This window comes from Amaranthus tricolor, chromosome 13 (genome assembly GCF_026212465.1).
Source record: "Amaranthus tricolor cultivar Red isolate AtriRed21 chromosome 13, ASM2621246v1, whole genome shotgun sequence".
Classification (NCBI taxonomy): Eukaryota; Viridiplantae; Streptophyta; class Magnoliopsida; order Caryophyllales; family Amaranthaceae; genus Amaranthus; species Amaranthus tricolor.
Window position 1 is genome coordinate 9,316,531 of NC_080059.1, and position 23,848 is coordinate 9,340,378.

Genomic DNA, 23,848 nt, shown 5'->3' on the forward strand with positions numbered 1-23,848 from the left:
ATGAAAGTTTATTACTTTGTAGGGTTAGTTTAATAGTTTTAGTATATTTTCATGGTATTTTTAGCTTTTATATTTGAAATGAACCTTCTAATAAGTGTTCTAATACCTTAATATCACAAATTCTTGTATTCAAATTTACGCTTCCCTTTGTAGTGTATTGGGGTGGGGAAGTAAGTTATATTTGAAATGAACCTTCTAGCGTATCTGTATCATAACTTATGTCGAGCATCTCGTAAGGGTGCCAAGGACATGGGTGGATGCTTGATGTTGTTACAGATATGGTCATGGGAGCACATTCATATAGGGAGGCCCATTATTCGGACGGTTCGACCGGATGGGCAACATGATCAGGAAGATGACGCGGATGATTTTGAACCGATATTAGGGTCACAGCATCGGCGCGGGATGGATCCTTTGGCAGTAAGGTAGCAACACTCAATTCACTATTCAAATTCATAATTTCACTATTTTATGATAGATGAAAATGTTAATCAATGTTTATTTGTTTGCAGCTGGCTTCGCATATATCTTTCGAGATCCCACTCCCCACATACTCTCGTCTACTACAGGGACGCACTAGATCGACAACGGGACGAACAGGTTAGTAACATTTACTATTTGTATTAGTTATGAATAAATTGTATACATTACTAAGCAGATTGATTTCTATTACAGATGACATGGCAGCCTTACACAGCGGCTAAGATGGAAGCTCTACCGCACATATGTACATCGGGCCACGAGATTTGGAGATCGCGTTGTCCTCTTATTTGCTTTGACATCGTCGAGCTACATCTCCCGGATTGTGTCATGCGTCAATTTGGTTTGGAGCAGGTAATTCCGCAAGCCTGTGACACCCAACCTCAACTACATGCGATCGATCGGAGGACTGGGGACAAGAACTACCTCGTACGACATAGATCGCATGTAGATGCGTGGAATGACAGAGCATCTAGATTGGTTGGAGGAGATAACTTCACAGGTCATAGCTCTGCTATGTACATGAGTTGGTACAGGCGTATCTCCATATTACGCCTAACGAACACCGCATTTGCGCAGCCAGGATCACATTACCATCCGACATCTACGTTACTGGTATGTTTTCTTTCAACACTCATAACAAATAGTAATAGTTTTAAGTAACTCTTTTAACAATATAATGATAACAAATAGGCTGAGCGCATCCGATCGGTGCTCATACAATGTAATGACACGATTCAAGGGGCCGCTACATCGCCAGTTGACGTGGGGTATCGACTATGTTCTCAGACCTTAGGCTCCATTAACGTGTCGTTGACCGATGCATTGAGTCAGGCGGGTTATGAGTACCTCATACTTACTCCCCCCGTCACTGGCGAGGTAGATGACACATTCCACACTCCTTCTCCAAGGAGTTCAGCCCATCGAGGTAGCTCTTCCGGAAGATCCAGTTCTCGGTCCACAAGAGGTCGCCAGCGCTCATCTACTCGAGGTCGGTCTTCCAGATCGCCATCGACATCCGCTATTATGTCGTCGTTCGTTCCCCCGGCTTCCATCAACACTCCTCCTCCACATCCATCGCCTCCGCAAAGGATTATCACATATCAGCGTGCTAGTCAACGACGAGCTCCTGCTCTTAATGTCATTGCGGAGGTTGACGAGTTCACACCATCATCATCTACCGGTGCGCAAAACAAAAGGGGCCGGGGGTTGTAGTTTAACAAATTTTGTATATTATTATATAACTTGAACTTCTTGTATGAGTTTCCATAATTGTAATATATCTTTGTATTATTTTCATAATTATTTTTTTCAAAACAAGCCGGTTCGTAATTGATTATTATGGAATAGATGGTATTGAACTACTTTAATGCATGTTGCGTTCACTATTTTAAAATGAAAGAAAAAAAAATCAGGCCACAAGCAAACTGCCACTTGAAGTGGCAGTTTACCTGGACCAAACCGCCACTTGAGATGGCGGTTTGCCTTGACCAAATCGCCACTTCATGTGGCGTTTTTGTGCTTAAGGCAAACCGCCATCTCAAGTGGCGGTTTTGTCTAAAAAAATAAAAAAAAAATAATTTTCCACGTGGACGGTATTGTGGGAAATACTTTCCCAAAAAAATGCAAAGTGGGAATTAGTCTTTTTTTTAGACATAATCTGGGAATAGACTCTATCTTATACTAAAAATTCTTAGATTTCCTAAATGAAATTGTGTGACATTTCACATTACATTGTCCTTTGTTTAAATATCAATTTTCATGAGAAAAGATTTTGAAAGAGGGATTTGAAGTGATTAAGATATTGTTCTCTTTATTTTATTTATTAGTTATTCTCATTACAATCATACTTCATCAAATCATATAAAATCAAAACAAACTAAAATAATTCAATTCAGATTAGATCCAAATAATTCATATCAAACTAAATCTGAAACATATAATATTATTATTATTATTATTATTATTATTATTATTATTATTATTATTATTGTTGTTGTTTTTTAACTAACGGTTTATTTTTGGCTAGCTAGGTGATCTCTGTCCATTATGTTAGTGTTTTTACCCTTATTTCCTTGGTATTTTAATTTTGATCACTCACATACTCATTTATATGATGCAGATTTTATTTTATTAGATAATAGAGTTAATGATAACATTTAATAAATATAGAATTAAATTTTGTGGAGAAAATATAAACACAAACATTAAAAAAAAGTGTTAAAATAAAGTTAGTGGAAATATGTAAGGACTATAAGCATTATAAAAATTAGGGTAATTTCATCTGGTAACCTATTATTTTTTTCGGCTTTTTCACGTGGTAGGCAAACCTTTTTTGAATTCACAAAGTGACCTTGACCTTTATATTTTTCCACGTGGTAGACAAAAGGGAAGTTTTTTTTGTTAAGTTTACAGTATTTTTACCCAACATTATATAATTTTTTTTCAAAAAATAAACGTTGTGGTCACCACATATTTCGAAATTCAGTCGAAATAAATATTTGATTTAACATTTATGGATTAAAAAAACATTTATGGAAAAATCATTAACTTAGGGACACCACGTAAAATTTTCCTAAAAATTATATTAAAATAAAGTTAATTAAAAATATGTGAAGACTATATATATTAAAAAATATTAAAATTAGGGTGACCAAGGTAATTATATCAAAAAACAACCTCCATTTAATTCACTTTTATTGTTACATTTAGTTTTAGAGCCTTTGTCAATGTCTTATTTCTATCATAAATATCTCTAATTGTGCCTTTGTCAATGTCTTATTTCTATCATAAATATCTCTAATTGTGCTTGAGTAACAAAAATAATAAGTTGGTATTTACAAAATTAACATTAAGACGAATCAATCAAAATCTCACTTGACTATATTTTAACTTATAGATTAAGATAAAAACATAAATTATGAATGATCGATGAATAGTGTTCAAAAAACAAAGCTTTTACATTGGCTTTTGATTGACTTTTGGCTTTTGGCTTGTTGGTTGGTCAAAGAGTTCGGTAAATGGCTTTTAAGACAAAGTAATAAAAGTTATTTCAGTTTACTTTTTTCGTTGGCTTTTGGCTTGTTGGCCTACTCTTTTCTAATAAACAGTTAACAATTTATGCTTAAATTTATCAAACATCTCTATAAACAGTTGACCTTTTCAGTTAGCTTAAAAGCCAATAAAAACAACCAACATTTTTAACTGTTCAAACAAGCCAACTAAAAAAGACAACAACCAATTGCCAAACACCCCCAATAATACTACTAAATTAGAAGGAGTATGATAAAAGTAGAAAGATTTTTAAGAGAACAACAAATCATAATCATAATCATTAACTCAGAATTCCGTATAAGTTAAAGTCCGGGAGTTGAACAACAAATGAAACTGCAAAAATATAATATGCTCACCGTTCTTTAATGAAGTTTCCACAAGGAATATTCACGGAAATTAAAATATTTTAAATAGCGAATATAGAAGTTAGTTGAATAATACATTTAATGGAGAAAAAGTAAGGCCATAAACATTAAGAAAAAGATTAAAAGAAAGTTAGTAGAAAAATACAAGGATCATAACTAATAAAAAATGCTTTTATAAAGCAAGTGAAAACATATGTAGACTATAAAGAATATGAAAATGTTAAAATGAAGTTAATAGAACATATATAATGACTATAAGTATTAGGTTTATTAAAATACTAAAATAAAAATAAATAAATATCTTTTATCCAAAATTTATGATATAAATAAAAAAAAAATTAAAACAATAAATAAAACATGTGAAAATAGCAAATAAAAACTAGTTTAAGCAAATGGATTACTAAAAGGAACATGAAATAGTAACAAACACTTACTATTTATGTGTCTATAAGTTGGAGATTCGTCCACCGTTTAGCTCAGATTTTCTTTGGTAGCAAATTTAAATTGGAATTCATCATAAAATGTCTACAAATTCAGAAGTAATTCCTCTTTGCACTTCCTACCAAATGGGCACCTTCAATCTTTCACATAGGTTAGCTTCAATCATCATTCTCATCTACATTTTTCTTTATTTTTTTAATTTCCATTGATCTTTTAATTTTGATCTTCTTTTTTGTCCAGTTTGTTTAGGTTTTATTGCTTTCCAACTAATTTTTTTGGAATTTTATTTTTTGGTTAGTCAATTAAAAAGTTAATTTATTTTGTGTTTTGTTTGATTTTTAGTAAAAAGAAACACTTGTACTAAGTTAAACAAACCAACTTAAGAGCAAAGGTAACCACTTATAGCTTTGTGTCAAGTATTCCCATGTATAGTTGAGTTTGATCAACGGTGTTTAACGGGCTGCTCTTATTTGGCCCGGGTTTAGAATGGTTTTGTAAGGATCGGATTGGAAATGAATTAGACCGAGAATAAGTCCTGCTACAATTAAAATGAACTGAGCTATAAAAAGTCTTAATAAAGACAAAAACAATCCTTTATAAATAAAACATACGGGCTGAACGGGGCTAGCATAGGCCAGATATGGCCCGTATCTAGCCCATTGAATAGCCCTAGTTCTGATAGTGCTCATTAAACAAATCAAAATTGTTTTCATTTAATCTTCCTTTTCTTGATACACTTGGTTTGAATACGATGATATACATAAGTCTAAAATGGACTTATTAGTCTTAGTCTAAAATATTTTTAGGGTGGACCCTTTTAATTTTTCATTAACAAGTCTTCACTCTTTGCTCTCCGCTCTAAATAATTACAATCTATTCTCTCTGTTTCATTTTAAATGTTTTATTTGCTTTTTACACGTTTGTCAATACACTAATTTAATATTTAATAGCGATAATTGTGTATAGTTAAATTAAAAATTATAATATGTAGATAGTAACCCAAAATAAGAGTGATTGATGAATAGTAACTCAAAAATAAATGAGACAATTGAAAAGAAACGGAGTAAATATATACTAACTTGATACAAGACCAAGTCTGATGATATTGTTGCATCAGGATTGTGTTAGCACCATTGACTAGAAACAGGTCATATGGATTTATTGCTCAACCACATGCAATTTTATATTACACTCAGAGGGCAACAAATGGAGGTTTTCTCATATCAGAAGCCTGTGGAATTTCTCCTACAGCACAAGGGTATCTTTAGCTTTACACCTTTTTTTATAAAACTAATTATAATTTGTTAGGATGGTTTATCTAAAATCGATGAATTAAAGATGATGTGCACACTTTATAAGTTATTGGAGCCTTTTTCCCAAATCCCAATGCCATATATACGGTTTTGGGTTGGTCTTGTCTTATGGAGTGTGTACACCTCGTATTTTCCTGATAATATAATATATGCTGGCATTCACAATAAGTTCAACCTAATTTAACATGCCCTTTCTCCCAAGTCCTAATGCCATATATATGGTATTGGGTTGGTCTTGTCTTATGGAGTGTGTGCACCTCATATTTTCCGAATAATATAATATATGCTGACGTTCACAATAAGTTCAGCCTAATTTAACATAATTAAATTTTTATTTAAGTTTACAACACTGTTAAAGGCAGGTATCCAGACACACCTGGTATATGGACAAAGGAGCATGTACAAGCATGGAAACCTATTGTTGATGCTGTACATGCTAAAGGCAGTGTATTTTTCTGTCAAATATGGCATGGTGGTCGAGTTTCAAATCATGGTATTGAACTTCAATCCTATTACTCTTATTTTTTTATACCCATTACTAGACCCGTCGACACTGTTGGATGGGTTGGGTCATGGGTGGGTTAGAGGTCGGATCATTTTCGATCAGGTCATGATCAGTGGTTATTGTAAATATGACTTTAATTTTATTAATCAAATCTATAAAATAAAGTTACTTAAACTTAGTAGGTTACAAAACATATGACAAGTTTAAACCTTTGCTTTACACACCAAATATGAACTTCATCATCGAGAACACCATATATCAAACATAGTAACAAGAAGATTTTGTATGTGAACTTGATATTAATTCTAGACGAGATACTCTTTCCTAAAACATCATTTCCTTCCTACTACAGTGCTTGGAAATATAAACTGGAAATATGTTCTGAGATACAAAAAATTACACTAAATTCCTGGCACAAGGAACTTAGAACAACATGAGAAAACTTAAGTGGAAGAAGAAACGGAAATTTACAATCGAGGATTGCAAGTTCTCTATCTAAAGTACTAAAGAAGAAAAGAAAAATCAGAAATTGCATGTATATTCCATGTACATCTCATGGAAAAAATAACTTACACATGCCTTCTATATTTATAGAAAAGCATACAACCATTCATGAAGTAATATGTCACTTCATGAACCACAATATCGGTTCACAAATCAATGTCGATATTAAATCAGCTCATCCCAATAATTCAGTTAATATAACCATATTAACCGTAGGTAGTTATTGCATAACTAACAAAACCGAATATTACGAACATTGCAAAAACCAGCGTGAAAGTAGCGGGCCACGACAAAAGTCACGAGCCGCGACCTATGCTTATACCAAAACAGAAACTTTTTGCAATCTTAGGATATTTTCAATTAATTATTAATTTAATTAATTTATTTGATTTAATTAATTATAATTTCCGATGACCATTATACGTTCTAAATGACAACAGTGGGAGATCCAGAAAATAAACGAGTGATATCTCGCTAGTCATACATGTGAAAGGCAATATACTAACCAACTCATTTTACGTATATTTACATGTAATATATGATTTTATTTTGAATCACGTCAACTGGCTTCAGTGATATCACACTAGATCCGCCACCGGTCATGATAGGAATGAACTCGGAGCAAAATAGGATACCAACTCATTTCGGTTCCTTGGGTAATCTAACCCGAATGTTGTTGTCATAATAGGATACCAACCCAATGGCCAATCTCCAATTTCTTGCACGGATAAGCCTATAACACCTCTAGCTGATGACTCATCTCGATTTTCGACCCCAAGGAGGTTAAGAACTGATGAGATACCACTGGTTGTGAATGATTTCAGACTTGCTGCTAGGAATGCAATGGAAGCTGGTAAGCTTTTGTTGTAACTGAGAAAGATTTTGTAGGAGTTACGAATTGATTGTTTTAATTAAGCATATATGACTGTATGGTTCTTGTGGCTTTTAATTGTCCATGCTAAACATTCAGTTAATTTCAGATCGGTTAAAAATCAATCTTTGTGTTCACACTTAACATTAATTTTTACGTAATTTTATATTCAATTTGAAGTCAGGTTAAATCGGGTATGATTACAAAGTAGCGTAAATATCAGGGTAATTATCGGGTCTGTTTTGAAACCCTCTACCTTCAGGTATTTGTATTACTAATGAATCCAGTATTAAATTTGGTTAAACACTCATCTTTGCATGTGTACATAATCAACTCAAGTGCAATTTTCAATGTTACTAGTATATGTTATACTTAATAATCAAATAAATCAGGTGATGGACTAAGCAAATTTCTCCAGCAAGTGAAAGAGATAAAAAGCTATGATTATGCAACTTGTGGGTTGTTGTATCATGCTTTGATTGAATTACTGTTTGCATTGATTTTTTTCCGTTGAAAAGTCAATTCTTGAATCTGCACCACATAAGATGATAACTCTAATCCCTACTTGCTTGTCCTTTTTGAATAGTAGTTAAGTTTACTGTTATTATTGCATTAGGTTTAAGGATCAAGATCAACTATTCTAAATAGATATTTGATTGTCAATTCATCAGAAGTATGTTTTGCTTTAAGGTATGGTTGAATCAATGTATTATTGTGGAGGATCATGGCTGGTTCTCCAAAATTAGAGGTTTATTTGGGTCATCGGGTAGATTTCGAATCAAGTGTTTCAGGTCGGTTTAAATTGGGTTTTATGTCTATATTGATTTACATTATTTTAAATTCATTTTAAAGTCGGGTTAAGTCGGATTCGATTCAAAGGTCGGGTTAATATCGGATTATCGATTTTGTTTTGAACCCCTCTATCCAAAATAAGGGCTTCAAATATATAGAATTTCTTCACTTGGCTGTCACTAAAAAGCAATAGCCTGACGGCTGACAGGGGAAGCCGCAATATATAATGGTCCCATGAATCACACACCTCTCACAAAAAAACTATAAAGGGTCAGAACAGGCTCATAGCTCGTTTTGCCTATGTTTGGACTTTGGTCGAGACCAGAGGTGTTCAAAAGAGACTCGATAACCCGATTTTGTAATCGAATCAGATTTGACTCGACTTTAAAAATGAACCTGTAATTATGTAAAAAGCAACATGAACACAATACCCGACTTTAAACCGATCTGAAACTTTTGATCCGAAATCAACCCAATAACCCGAATGAACACCTCTAGTCGAGACAGTTTATGTGTCAAGTGTCAATCCACAGTTAGTATCAACTTTTAAGTCCAATGTCAAGTTTCCGTATCCATGTCGCTGAGTCAAGGATCTAATACACATCCTTGGCATGTTGTTACGTCCAAAGAATTTATAATCATGTAAAAAGCAATATGAACACAATATCTGACTTTAAATCGATCTGAAATATCTAATTGGAAATCAATCAAATGACCCGAATACAACTTTTAGTCGACGGTTAAGTCCAATGTCAAGTGTTGTATTTTATGTTGATGTCAGCGACAAGAAGCTATGAATGACAAGGAAAAGATATAAGCAATTCAATTCACAAACCAAACACTAATACACAACTTGGTAGTGTGTGGAAAATCTTCTAAATTTTTGTTCATTTTATTTGTCTCTTAATTTGCCTTGTATAGTCGAGAATACTTTCATTCTTGAAACAATGTGATTGTTAGTTTGCCTAATATATTATCATGATTCATGATCACCTAATGTAGCTGAGAACGTTTTTACGCAGGCTTTGATGGTGTAGAAATACACGGAGCTCATGGCTATCTAATCGACCAATTTATGAAAGATCAAGTAAACGATCGAACAGACATTTGTGGAGGATCACTCGAGAATCGTTGTAGGTTTGCTCTAGAGGTAGTAGAAGCCATTATAAAAGAGATTGGAGCAGATAGAGTTGGGTTTCGAATCTCTCCCTATGCCGATTATATGGAGGCAGGGGACTCGAATCCAGAAGCTTTAGGTGTTTATATGGCTAAATCGCTTAGCAAGTATGGAATTTTGTATTTCCATGCAGTCGAACCAAGGATGATAAACGTCGAAGAGAAAGAATGTTGCCACGAAAATCTATTATCGATGAGGAAAGCTTTCAAAGGTACTTTCATTGTCGCTGGAGGTTACGACAGAGAAGAAGGGAATAGAGCTGTTGCAAGTGGTTATGCAGATCTTGTTGCTTATGGTCGTTGGTTTTTAGCAAATCCAGATTTGCCTAAGAGATTTGAACTTAATGCTTCTCTTAATAAGTATCAGAGAGATACTTTCTACACTTCAGATCCTGTTGTTGGTTACACTGATTATCCATTTCTGGAGAATGAAATTTAGTTAAAGTAACATGATATGCTGTTGAGATATAATAGACTATGAGGATGTTCGGCAAACGAGTGAAGGGTCTGTTAGATATCCTTATTTAATCTTTTAGTTCCAGTTTTATTTTGTCAAGTAATTCAAGCCAAATTTTTTAATCCGTAAAATTTTAGATTATTCTATTTGTTACTTTCACAAAGATTTTTGCATTTCATCTCATTTTCATCGTAATGTCCTTTCTTTTGTATAAAATTTCAAAAATCTATGTGTGGTCCCTACATATTTCTCCCTTACAATTAAATTGAACTATTATAAAATATGTAATCAACAAAGAATCATACTCGAATTTTCATTTTATTTTATTTATGTGGTCAAAATTTAAATAAAAAGCCTGCTTTCTAAAGAAGTTAAAATGTTGAAAAAAGAAAAATCGTTGCATGATCACAATGAATATCAAAACTAATGCTCAACCAGCAAAATTACATTTACAATATTGCTTCAATATTTGAATTTCTGCAATTCACAAAAGAAAAAAAAAAAATCGACACATTTGTATAATACCTCATAAACTTGGATCTGCCTTGAGCTAAAGCAATCCTAAATTTGTTGTAGCCTTCTATTAAGAAGATTTTCAACGATAAATTTAAAATTCTACACATCAACTTATATTAATTGGTAATTTTTAAAATAATCCTACTGAAAACTATCTTTACAATTACTGTGAGCCTTGCACATCCGAGCCACGCTGATGCCTTGCTACCATCTGAGTATATTGGAACCGAGCTTTCCTTGAATAACTCTGGTAAGCCTGATTAGAGTAGAAAGGAACCAAAACATTGAATCAACTGCATATAGAGTAACAAACATAAGCACTTGGAAAACTACCTTAGGTCATAGCTTAGATGGACTAGTTGTTGCTTGATTGACGAGCTCTCTTCGAAGGATCTTCCCTGATGGATTCTTAGGAATAATATTGACAAAAGCAACACGACGTATTCTCTTATATGGACTAACCTGTAAAGAAGTGAAAAGTCTTATCATGATTTCACACAAATCAAAAGTACGGTAGCGATTAACAAGAGTTATTTATGACAAGTTCTTGGTACATTGTCGATCAAAACTAAAGCTCCAAAGAATCGTTCACATCCTTAGAAATGATTTTTTTAATTTGAATAGTAATCGGTTTATCCCAATACTAAAGCCCTAATGCAAACCAATACACTTTCAGAAAAGCAAGTAACCAGTTTTGGCAAGGTAGCATAATACACTCCTACTTATACCGGTGATCAAGCAAGTTCATCCTTCTTGAACATTTTCAAGATATAACAATAAGCCAATGTAGTTATCCTGATGAAATATTGTAGAACAAAACACAAGAATGCATGATAATGCAATATAGAAGAATAAAACACAGGAATGGCTTCCTAATGTAGAATAAAATTTAAGCCCTAAAATCACATGATTACACCAACCTTAAGTTTCATTAGCATCATGAGTTGCCGAGTGTGTCATCAGCTAAGAGAAAACACATACCTGTTTCGCTACAAAATCCATCACTTGAGAAGCAGTAATGCTGCTTTCTGGTTTTCTCACAATGTATGCCATGGGTATTTGTCCAGCTTCTTCATCTGGGTAACTGCAGTTAATGGACACAAGATTCATAACACACAATATAAAGGTTAAAAGTAGTACAAAATGAGGATGATTTAACCAAAAAAATGACCTATAAAAACATAAAAACATAACAAAAATAATTTAACATACTTCCTCCGTAGTTTTCTTGCATCCAAGTACAGCTGCACACTGTTAGAGCAAGTACCAAATCACCCTTGTATGGAGGGTCTTCGGGGTGCCGTGATGAGGGTGGAACGAAGAACACGAGTACGGTGCATAAGAGATGCATTGGTCAAGGCAAGGCTCGAGAAGAAGGTTGCACGACCAAGGAAGCATCACAGCACGTGGAAGCAGCCTGCTGACTGAGGCACTCGATTGGTCGAGCGAGGTTGGCTCGGTCGAGCAAGAGTCGAGCAGTTTACCAGGGTAAGGTCAGAATGTCCAGAGAGCTCGCTCGACTGGTCGAGCACACTTGCTCGGTCGAGCGTCATACAGGGGCATTCACTCGCGTATTCTGTTTTTGTTGCGGAAATGTTTGGGCTTTATGCATTGGGTCCTAAGGCTTCTAATATGTGCTAGGCTATATAAGAGGGCTTAGAACATCATTAGAAGGGAGGTGAGTGAGGCTACATAAGAGAGAAAGCTAGGGTTAGAAAGCACAAGAGTTTTCTTCTAGTTTATGGGTGATATCCATTGTTGAATGGAATCACTATCTTGAGAGCTTGTACTTAAGTCTGTTTGGTTAGTCATTAATGTATTGTTGAATAGATTAATGAAAGTAATCATCTTTTGAGGGAGAGGTACCAAAGATAACTCATAACACATTGTGTTGATTGTTTGTTGCTCTCTTGTTTACTCTCTGTTTTTTCACTCATCTTCGAACCATAATTCTACCACTGTTGGATCCGAACTATTCTCTTTCACACACAATGGAGAAAATGGTGAAAATGGTGGAATGTTCCAATAGTTTCTTAGCTTATAATGGCATAAAGAGCAAATGATGGTGCATTAAGAAAGATAAACAAAATTTTATGTGGAAAGTATCGTTAATTTCGTTTGATACTTGAGAAATTTTCAATTACGACCTTGTTTCTATGGATTAAGAGACAAATGGTGGGGCACACAAATAATGCAGGGAAGATAATAAAAGTGGGCTTTTACCAAAAAAGGTGCAAGTAATACTAAACCTATGAAAAAAAATTGTGCAAGTAAAAAAAAGGTAAAAGCACTAAATAGCACAAAGGAAAACAAACAATTTGCCAGAAAAAGAAAAGGCGAATCTGGAGAAACAAGCCAGTGAAACATAGTTCGCTAGTTAGTTCGCCTTTTAGATTCGCAATTCGCTCAAAATGGTTCAAAAATAGCCTAAAACCCACCAAAATCCGCTTTTTTCGATTTGCTATTCATAAGGTCATTAGCGAATCATGTGATACTGAAACAAGCTCATGAATTAAATTTCTTTAAAAATTAATGGATGCATGCAGAGATAACTTTTAGTACAATAAATATTCATCCTAGTAAGAAAAGGATGTAAAAGTAGAAGGCCGATAAACTCATGGGTGCACAAGAAAGAAAGACAGGCTACTAACGGAATCACAGCAGCATCAGCAATTTCCGGGTGCGAAAGAAGCAAGTGTTCCAACTCTGCTGGAGGAACCTGGCAACAGAAAATTAATTGATTCTGTGATCATGTGAAAAAAACAGACACGAAGTTGAAAAAACAAGCCTGTTCATTATAAAATGGCTTATCTTGTTACCTGATATCCCTTGTATTTGATCAATTCCTTTAACCGGTCAACAATATACAGATATCCATCAGAATCAAAGTAACAAAGATCACCAGTCTTTAACCACCCATCAGGATAGAAAGTTGCAGCAGTAGCCTCCTTGTCTCCCACATAACCTACAGCCATCACCGTTGCTATTAACCATAAAAGTCGAATGATCAGATTTAACTAAAAAATGAACCAACACCTAAGAGAACTTGCCCTTTCACATAACACAAAATAGTAATAGAAAACTAGATAAGATCATAAGACTTAAGAACAATTATACAAATTATAATAAAAAAAAACCACCAACGTTGTTCCCATTGTACTAGTTAATGCATTAGAGTGAGCCTGAATGGAACTCCCATAACTATCAATCTGTTGCGGCAATGATATTTTCAAAAATTACTCCAGAGAGCTGGTACAAGAAAAACATTGCTCAGACAAGCATTATTTGATGTCAAGAATGGGTTTTGAGCGCTTGACAAACGTCTCTTGCAGTGCATCAAAATATTAGTATGTCTGATGGGCGAACCGAAGGAATACTGCCAGCAGTAGAGTTCTAGTAAAAATCTAAGGTTGCACAATTTTAAAAGTTGATTATAAAGTAAATGCAAGCAGTGATCTAATTAGTAAAACGAAGATTAACGAATCAGTCGACGAAGTGGAAAACAAATTGCGCTCGATGATATGATAAAAACCAAGAAAATTCAAAGGTATCATTCACCAAAGATTTACAAGGATCTACATGACATTTCTCTAAGAATACAAGGCCCAATAGCAGATGTCTTCACTTTGTAGAATAATAAATTTAGCTTTCTTGAAAACATACGGGGAACAGGAATCACAAAGGTCGGAGTTCAGAGTTCAGACATCTTTAGAAGTTCTTCAAACAAAACTCCTAAATTAAAAACAGTAATGGAATGGGAATTTCAAATTCATATTTGTGACAAACAAATCCTAAGTGATTCAAGTCACAATAATTTTTTCAATTGAAATCTACGCAGTAATTCTTTTAAGAGTGAAGCATTTGTTGAACATAAGAAACCGATTTGAGAATTCAGACAAGCTTTGAAATCTTCTCCAAGACCATTTTAAGTGGTTGACAAGCCTGTTCACATTTTTCACTACCACCTAATATCACCTCTCTATATGGTAAGCCATTGGAATGAATTTTGGGAAGAAAATGAGATAATTGAAGTAGAATATTATGACCATTAAACTTGGCAAAATATTTTCCTACCAAAATTACAAGAACTACCATTATCATTACTGAAAAAACGATGCTTATATTAGAGTTCGAACAATGTGTTTCAAACTCCAATATTGCCAAGATCGAATGTATGAGGTTTTGTGACAAACAAATTACGCTATCAATGATATCGATGTTTGTAGGAGAAAGTAATGCAATAAAATGACACAAAAATTTAACGAGGTTCACCCAACTTAGGCTACGTCCTCCGGTGTGTAGTATCTCTTATATTATCAAAGGAGTTCAAAGAACTCTCAAATATGGAGAATTACAATAGAGAAGAGATATAGGCTAGTGTTTGGCTTGGGGTGTATTTTTGTGGATTATTTCAATGTGTGAATGATAGCTCTCTATTTATAGGAGAGATCTCACTAAGTAAAATTAAGTACATTACAGCTATGATAAATGATAATGAAACATCCCCAAGAACTTGAAGAGTCAAAAACATCATCTTAGGAGCATCAGAGACATCGCTCGACCACAATAGGGGTTCGCTCGATCGAGCGGTTTGGTCGAGCGGGCTGCAGGAAGTTTCTGGTTGCATGCTGTATGCTTGCTCGACCCATTCTGAAGCTCGCTCGGTCGAGCGAGCTGGTTGAGCGGCACTTCAGAGGACTTCTGACAGTATTGCTCGACTTGCATAGTAGAGCATCTTAAACCTTTAAACTTCTTCATTAGGTCCCATAACTCCCATGATTAACTCATTAATTCATACTTTAATCATCACCATAAACCACAAATATTAAGACAAAACTTAACACACCCATTCATGACATACTTATGGGATTCCATCCCAAGAGTCACTGCATGAATGCACCTATCAAATGTGCACTCAAGTCACACCATTCATAACAATTACCACATTTTGAAACCGACAATCAAACGGGCCATTAAGGTTAAGAATAGGAATGTCAAATGAGCAATACAGAATCAATTAATCAACATTCAACCAGAAATAACCACTTTAAAACAGAATTACAAGTCAACTTATTAAACCAGAAAAATCAAATAATTAACAAACGAAAAACGCAGAGTACATGTACCGGAGCAGGCAAGCAGAAACCCAATGAATATGAGAATCATATACTGCACTTGACCAGCAATATCAATTTTATTAATTAGCAGCTAAAACTCATTTATTGCTGCTCAAAACGTAAAGATTTGAGCTTCATCTGTCTTAATTTGATTATTTTCTGCTTTGAGACTTTCTTTGGATTTGATATCATTCAGTATGTCAGGCTAATACAATAACATATGCATGTTTGCGGTGACAATGACATACAGAAAACATCATTACTGTTTAGACTGCAAAACACCGTTAATCCATCCTGAAGTGGAGGTTCATGCTTTGACCTTTGTCAAATTATGAAACATTTGATGCATTTTAAATAAGTATTGAGCAAACGAATTGAGAAAACTGGCAAGAATATGGAGCCTATGAGACAGCGAGTTTGGTGTTCGCAAGTGGATTCTAATTTTTTCACAGAAACAAAAAACTAGCAAGCAATATCCTTGAAAACAATGAGAATTCAATCGAATTCAGATTTTTCTGAGTGAAGGATCAGAGCTGGTCAGAACAAGGAAAATAAATTCAGTTGACTCTGACATAACCAGCTTTATTTAGAAACTGTTGCGGCCGGACAGGTTTAGTCCATTACTCCATTTTCCTTGCACAAACTGGTTTTTATATAGCCTTAATTCAGTGCAAGGAAGGATAATCAAAGGAATGAGCTGTGTAATTTCAAATAAAACAACACTAGAGAGCCCATACACCACCAAAGTAACTCCCGTCTTATACACTTGAAGTGGGCAAAAAAATAGACTAAACTGAATAAATATGTTTGCAAGGTATGCACAAAACCAGAAAATGATGACCAGAATGCCCACCTATTCAATCTATAGTGCAAAATAAGGACATGTTATATCATATCTATTAAGTAATAGAGATAATCAAATCTACTCAACCGATACTATCCGCATCATAAAGTTATGATTCATGAATAACAGCATTTTAGGATACGTCAAGGGATATGCCATGATATTGCTTGATATTGACAATACGAGAACCACATCAGCCCCCAATATTGCATCATCATGACAATCATTGCAACACAAATGGAAACCACATTTTTGCACTATGCTTTAGTCCCTTCAAAGTTGGATAAGGAGAGTTAGACATACGCAACCTTAAATCAAAGTTGTATAAGGGAGAGTCAGACATAAGCAAACTTGAATTGCAAATACCATCTGGCATTTCAACTAATCAAGAAGCATACATGATTTAACTATTTTACTTTAATCCCTTATCATCCAAATCCAAAAACCAAAAACTTATAAAGTTTTGGCTCCATCATAAGGCTGGATTATTAAAATTTGAAAAATGTGGAACTAACTATTATATATTGTTCTAGAGACGATTTGTAATACTAAACTCTCCATTAAACAAAAATTCAATAAAGGTAATATTGAGAGTAACTCTAAATATTCTCTCAGCATTAGTGGTCATGAAAACACCACTAATTAATTATTAGATACCCTTTCACATGTCATAGTATGAAATTAGAAGAGATATTTGGCTGGTAGATTGGTGCTTCCTCTATCCAACAAAGACAGTTTTAGATGTAGTTTAACTAGCAAAGAAATCATTTCAAAAAAAGGTAATATCAATAAGAAAGATGCTTAGAAGATAACAGTTGTAGATAGGAAAAGATTCTATACTCTTAAACTTTAGATTTCAACAACACAAATAATTTGTCTCACTAATCAAACTTTAAAATCTATTCCTTCAAGGATACGTCCAACATTTAAGGTTAAATTTTCTAGGTCTAGGAACTACAATAACTAAATAAGAGAATATAACACTAAATAACTTCAAGGTCATGTTCTTAAGTTCACAAAAAAGATCTATTGGTAGAAAATATTACCTCTAGGAAGACCGTTATGTCTCCAATGATGACAGTTTCCAATTAGATTAATGGATCTAAAAGCCATATAATCCCAAGAAGATAAGTGGGCAATCCCTTGCACAATCCTAAAATAGACCAAAGATATGCTAGTTTTCTTGAGCAGAATCAATAATGTTATCAATATTGTGCATTATTTCCAAGGAAGCCATAGGATCATAAACTTTATAATCAATATTAGGCATAGAGACCCGCCTTTTTACTACTTTGATTACTTTCAGAGTTTCAAAGGTTTTAACACAAAGACGTTATTGCAAGGACAAATTAGAATTTCCTTATACAAGAGGCTCAAGCTTCATATATCATCATATTAAGAATAGATAAAAATAAGCTGACCATATTAAAAACCTATCATGGGTATGACCAAGTCACCAAGTTCGTTGAAGATTTTATTATTTGTTGGGGTAAGGTATAGAGTTCTCAAGAAATTTTACCTTTCATAATTGTTGGAGCACGCAACCATAGCTCCCCTTTCTGTCCAGGTGGCAAAGCATCTCCAGTAGAGGGATCAACAATCATCGCTTGTGTGTATTCTCGTAGGCGGCCAACGGAACCATACCTTTCACTTTCCTCAGGTCCAACAGTTGATGCTACCCCACCTGCTGTCTCAGTCAAGCCATATCCCTAGAACAATAGACAGATAAATGGAAAGGATAAGATAAATTTTGAAAATATAAAACGTCCTACAAAGCTAGTGCGTTGTACGTAACAGCAGAAATTTACAATGATCCGACTTTAAGAATTTTAGTCATAGTTCTACGTTAAAAGATCATTAAAGGGGGAGATTAAGTTTGTCAGTTTAATTTACCATTAGTAAACTTATTAACTATTAGCCACATCAATTTTGGTTGTTTTGTAGAATCTCCTGTAAAAAAAACTTACCTCATATCAGAAACGAGTTTTGTAGTGTCAGTGAGTAAGGGGTGAGAGTGTGAGACATGAGTTTTGCATAGAGGAAAAGTGGCCTGTGGCCCATATTAACCTCAGTAGGCAGACCCAATTTTTTACAGGGAAGTAGAAGATTTTTAATCAATAATCATTCAATACAGAAAAAGGTAGTCAGCAAACTTTTTCCTACTTGCACATAAGGCCAAAGATGTATTACTCTTAGTGTTAGTTGGCACATATAACTATCATATAAAACCCAATCATAATGATAATTATACTCAATAATTTAACCTTCAGAACTAACAAGATTGGACAAGAACCCAAAAGTCTAGAATGACTGCCTAGGTCTGTTCTGACTATTATTTTAACAATAATGCAATTCTTTAACCTGCCCATTAGTTGAATCTACTCACTCTTGTCTTCCTTCAATTCTCAATAAATAATAATTGAACTAAAAGTGATAGAAAGGAGCTGCAGCAAGAGCTCTCACTCTCTCACAACTTGTCCTACAAGAATAGGTTCATTGAATTGACATACTAACAGCTCGAATACCCTCAATATTTGGACAGTTCGATATCAGATAAAACTTCTAATTCTCAGAATTTGATAGCTCCTTGCTTCCATACAAATACTATCTCAATCGATTTGTTAAAAACTGTCAATTCCACCATATTAATCCACGATTCAATGTGCTTGGCATAGAATCTTCATAATAAACTCTATAACAGTAATATTAATGATATAACCCATGAAATAAATAACAATATAGGAGTAATAATTAATAATTCTAAAAGCATCAAAACATGGTCGTATATGGGGTAGGGCGAGGGGGCCTGCGCCCAGACCCAACATAAAAATTAAGAAGTAGATTATATTATATACATGAGAAGATTAAAGAATTCCATATAAAAGTACTAAGCTCAACTCTCCCTCACAAAAGGACACAGCTAAAAGAGGCCACAAGGGGGTCATTAACAAAATCAAAGGACATGTATGATCAAGTCTTTCAAAAGTTAAACGAACTTTGAAACTTTTTATCAAATTAAGGTTAACTTTATCCTAATTTTTCAAAATACTAAGGCTTTAAAGTTACTTACTCCATTATTTAACTCTAGAATATCCAAATTAAATTACATTGACTCAATATCCAACATGATCAACACAAACCTCAAAACAATATTTACTTCAAGTCAAGTATAATTGACAATACATGGGGTCCAAATGAAGTATCATTCTTGAAACCCGACCAAACATCTAAATGTACACCTCTACTTGCTTACGAGGGACAAACATAAAGTTTTTCACAAAGGTAAAAGAATATCAAATGACGAGGTTTAGAAATAAAACTGCTACTAATTAATACTCCCTCCATTTTCATATATTCTTCTCAAATAAAATTTACTAATTTTAATATCAAACTTTTCATCGATCTATAACATATTCATGTTAAATCTTGTTAGATTCATCTCTATACGTACTTTCTAAGTATCAACATTTTAGAATTTTTAAAAGCTCATGATTAAAATTATTTGACTTTAAAGTTTAGATTGGGATGTGAAAAAAAAAATAAATGGGAAGAACATTTGAAAATTTAATAAAGAACCTTGATTGACTGATGCATTATTCTAAAAGTATCATCATTATCATTTTTGGAGCACAGTAAACAAATTTGGAATTCTTAGGAAAAAATAATGAATTCATAATTGGCGGAATCGATAAATTAAGTATAAATTTCTCTAAATTTGCAGAAAATTAGATACCTGTGCAACTTCCACATTAGGAAAACGAGTTTTGAACTTCTGGGCAACCTCCTTGCCAAGAGGAGCACCTCCACACCCAAGAAAATCCAATGAACTCAAATCATATTTCTTCACCAAATCGGAATTTGCCAACGCTAACACTAACGGAGGTGAAACCGGTACGTACGTAACTCTGTACTTCTCTATAGTCTGCAACATCTTCTCAAAATCAAATTTGGGCATTAAAACTAGAGTTTCCGCCATAGATACTGCTCGAAGCATCATAAAGAATCCAAACACATGGAAAAGCGGAAGGATGAATAGAGAAACTGCAGGACCTTTCTTGTCTTCCTCCTCCAAGGAATTTAACTTCTGGTGACGTAAACCACAAAGTAAAACGATGAAATTCCGATGAGTCAACTCAACTCCCTTGACTCGTCCTGTTGTTCCCGATGAGTACATAATCACAGCGGTATCTGACTGCTTCACACTTACCGGCGGTCGACTGACTCGGTCCCGACTCATCATGTTGTCAAACTTGGGCGAGTCAAGCAATATAACAGGCAGATTAAACGATGTGAGTTTGGATGAAAGCGAAGACACAGCGAAGATAACAGACGGTTGAGCGAGTTGAATTATGTGAGTTAACTCGGATTGAGTTGAAAGAGGGTTAGCAGGTGAAATAACGACTCCCAAAGAGAGCAAGGAGAAGTAGAGAATAGGGACATGGAAGGAAGAAGGAGATAGAATGAGGGCAACTTTAGAATATGAAAGAGAAGGGTAAGAGAAAGAAAGGGAGTAAGAGAGAGAATGAACTCGGTTGATGAAGGTGGAGTAAGAGAGAGAAAGATGGGAAAAAGCGTCGATAAAGACAGGGGAAGAAGGGGAGAATTCAGGACAAGAATGGAGGAGAGAGAAAGCGTAATCTGTTAAAGAAAGAGGAATTGAAGGGGAAGGAAGGGAAGAATTATCTCGAAGATTATGATAGATTTGAGTTGAAGAACAGTAACCACTTCTGGGATCAATGGAGGAATGGTGGTTCTGCATTTCCGCCATGGAAATTGTTCAAGCTCTGGAAGGAGAAATATTAATATATAAAGTAGTTCTAGATGGTTAATTGGAAGAAAAACATGATATTGTCATGAAAAATTTGTTGGTTGTGAAATTGTTTTAAGGGATAAAAGATATGAAGTGCAGATTGTGTGATTAAAAATTTATCACCTCGTCTAATATGAGATCATTTTACTATTTTTATAATTGATTATTTATAAATTTTTGAGAGAGACAGTATTTTTGAAAAAGACAATTTCTAATTAGATTAGTCCATTATTATTTTTTTGTTTAAATAAGCTTTGATGGTTTGTGCTAGACGACATCTTAACGGTCTCTCAGGAGACCGACTATAGGCCAATTGTTGATTATTTTAAAATTATAAATAATTACATTGACACATGAGACTGTCTCATTTAAGAATATGCAGAAATTAAATAAGGGGCTGACGAGTTGTATTTGTACAGAGGATGGGAGAACAGTGATTTGTAAATAATGTGTATATAGTTATTCCTAACTAGTATACAAACTCATGCAATGCACGAAGTTTGTTAGTATAGAAATACCTATAAATAAAAAATTTAAAGAAAGATTAAATTGCATATTATAGTGAATATGACTTGAATGTCCCACAATCACATTTTAACATGAAAGGCTGTAAAAATGATTTCACTTGGTAAAGTTCTATAAAATGGTGATTTTCAATTTTTTATTCTTTTATAGTATTGTATGATTGAATAATTATATGATTTGATTTAATATAATTTTTTTTAAAATTTACTTTTAATACTTAAAATCATAACTAATGCGAAACTCTACAAAATCACTATGTGGAATTTTCTATTTTTTTATAGTATTGTATCATGATATGATTATTATATGATTTGCAGTTTAAAAATGATAATTAAAAGTTTTTTTAAAAAAAATTAAATAGATGAAGTCATAAGTTTTTACTTACTCCTTAAAACTTAAAAGGAGAACAATTATAATTGATAATCAGTCATACGCTCCTACGATCAAATTCTACCGATTTTGACCCTACCCCTTCGATGATATGAGGTAGAATCCTGATTCTAATAACCTTACCTGTAAATTGTTTCATTTGATTAAGTTCTATAAATGGTCATTTGCAATTTTTTATTCTTTTATAGTATTCCATAATTATATGATTTGATCTAATAAAAATCTTTTTTAAAACGTACCTTTAGTATTTAAAATTATAACTAACGCAAAACTCTATAAAATTACCATGTGGAATTTTGTAATTCTTTTATAGTATTGCATGATGATTGTATGATTTGATCTAATAAATCCTTTTGAAAACTTACCTTTATACTTAAAATTATAATTAATGCAAAACTCTATAAAATTGTTATGTGGAATTTTCCAGTTCTTTTATAATAATGTATGATTTGATCTAATAAAAATCTTTTTGAAAACTTACCTTTAATAATTAAAATCATAATTAATGTTAGAGTTGTTGAAATTGTTGGCTGATTTGATTTGTTGAAATTGTTGGCTGGTTTGACCAGCTGAAAGTATTGGCGAATAAACCAACAGTTATGAATAAGTTTGATAAAAATTATTTGTTGGTTGTTACTTCCTCTGTTCAAAAATAATAACAACGTTTGACTTTTCACACAGTCCAATAAAAAACAAGAATTCACTTAACTATGTCTTAAGTTATTGATTAAAAAATAATCACCAGATCAAGGTGATGAATGAATAGTGCACTAAATCTATGTAAGTAATTTGGAACGGAGGTATTAGAAAAAAAAAAAACACTCTCACTGACCTATTTGGTTTAATACAAAGAGAAAGTTAGTGTTTTTAAGAAAAAAATGGATAATGTTAATAAAAGAAGAGAGAGAATAAATTGTGCGGATAAAATTAAAAGAGAGTTAAAATATATGAAGAAGATTAAAAGAAAATAGTGAACTATGTCCAAAAATTAAAATAATAAAAATTAAATAGGACGGATCAAAATGACAAATAATGCAAATTGGATGGGACGAAAGAAGTAAGTAATAAGCCGATAAACAAAGCTATTATGAATTATTTTTTATTTTAGCTTAAATCGCACTTTCAACAAGCTTAAAAGTTATTTATCAAACATTTTTATCTATTTAACAAACTAAAAACTCAAAAAATTATAAAGTCGATAAAAAAGAAATATAAAGCTACTTCGTGTCTGAGTTTATAATTTTTTTTAATAGTTTCTCAGCCAATTTATTATTTATTTATTTATTTTATCTACATAGTTCTACTTCATATTTTGAGGAGATCTTAGTAAATAACGGTAATTTATGAAGTCAACAAGTTATCCTTACGTGGTAGTATGTATTTGATAGGAGAGAGTTTTATGATTTTAATTTATTTTTTTTATTTTATTTATTTAATTACTATTATTTTTATTTTTTTTATGATTTACAAATTGATTAGAGATTTTTTGTAGTTTATCTATTTTCAGTCTCTTTATATGTATACGTGTCACTCACGGTATAAGTGTCACATGTGAGGTCGGAATTGTTGTTACGGAGATGTTGCAATCAAATGAGTGGACATAATAATAATTTTAGTTACACTTCCAAAAATTTACCCCTAAAATTACAAAAAAATTAGTATAAAATATGAGTGGACATAATTGTTGC

The 23,848-nt window shown here is 33.3% G+C and overlaps 3 protein-coding genes across 4 annotated transcripts; 2 read left to right on the plus strand and 1 right to left on the minus strand.

Moving 5' to 3' along the window:
* Positions 1 to 144: 144 nt before the first annotated feature.
* Positions 145 to 2,643, plus strand: LOC130798788 (serine/threonine-protein phosphatase 7 long form homolog). The gene is made up of 5 exons (XM_057661884.1): positions 145 to 425; positions 513 to 600; positions 676 to 1,095; positions 1,174 to 1,663; positions 2,603 to 2,643. The coding sequence occupies exons 1-5, from the start codon at positions 187 to 189 to the stop codon at positions 2,641 to 2,643; spliced, it is 1,278 nt and encodes a 425-aa protein (XP_057517867.1). The 5' UTR covers positions 145 to 186.
* Positions 2,644 to 4,304: 1,661 nt separating this feature from the next.
* Positions 4,305 to 10,102, plus strand: LOC130797683 (12-oxophytodienoate reductase 2-like). The gene is made up of 5 exons (XM_057660388.1): positions 4,305 to 4,491; positions 5,458 to 5,598; positions 6,016 to 6,146; positions 7,351 to 7,515; positions 9,348 to 10,102. The coding sequence occupies exons 1-5, from the start codon at positions 4,421 to 4,423 to the stop codon at positions 9,938 to 9,940; spliced, it is 1,101 nt and encodes a 366-aa protein (XP_057516371.1). The 5' UTR covers positions 4,305 to 4,420; the 3' UTR covers positions 9,941 to 10,102.
* Positions 10,103 to 10,288: 186 nt separating this feature from the next.
* On the minus strand, positions 10,289 to 21,310 carry LOC130797682 (4-coumarate--CoA ligase-like 9). Of its 2 annotated transcripts, none has more exons than XM_057660387.1 (7): positions 20,169 to 21,310; positions 17,955 to 18,144; positions 13,294 to 13,439; positions 13,126 to 13,193; positions 11,456 to 11,558; positions 10,808 to 10,936; positions 10,289 to 10,730 (listed from the first exon to the last, which is right to left on the minus strand). In XM_057660387.1, exons 1-6 carry the CDS (start codon positions 21,201 to 21,203, stop codon positions 10,814 to 10,816), a joined length of 1,665 nt encoding a protein of 554 aa, XP_057516370.1. In that variant the 5' UTR covers positions 21,204 to 21,310; the 3' UTR covers positions 10,289 to 10,730; positions 10,808 to 10,813. The 2 variants fall into 2 exon arrangements, 1 of the variants encoding a protein (XP_057516370.1); XR_009038928.1 differs by lacking the exon at positions 10,289 to 10,730 and adding an exon at positions 11,687 to 12,162 and having other exon boundaries at positions 10,918 to 10,936.
* Positions 21,311 to 23,848: the final 2,538 nt, after the last annotated feature.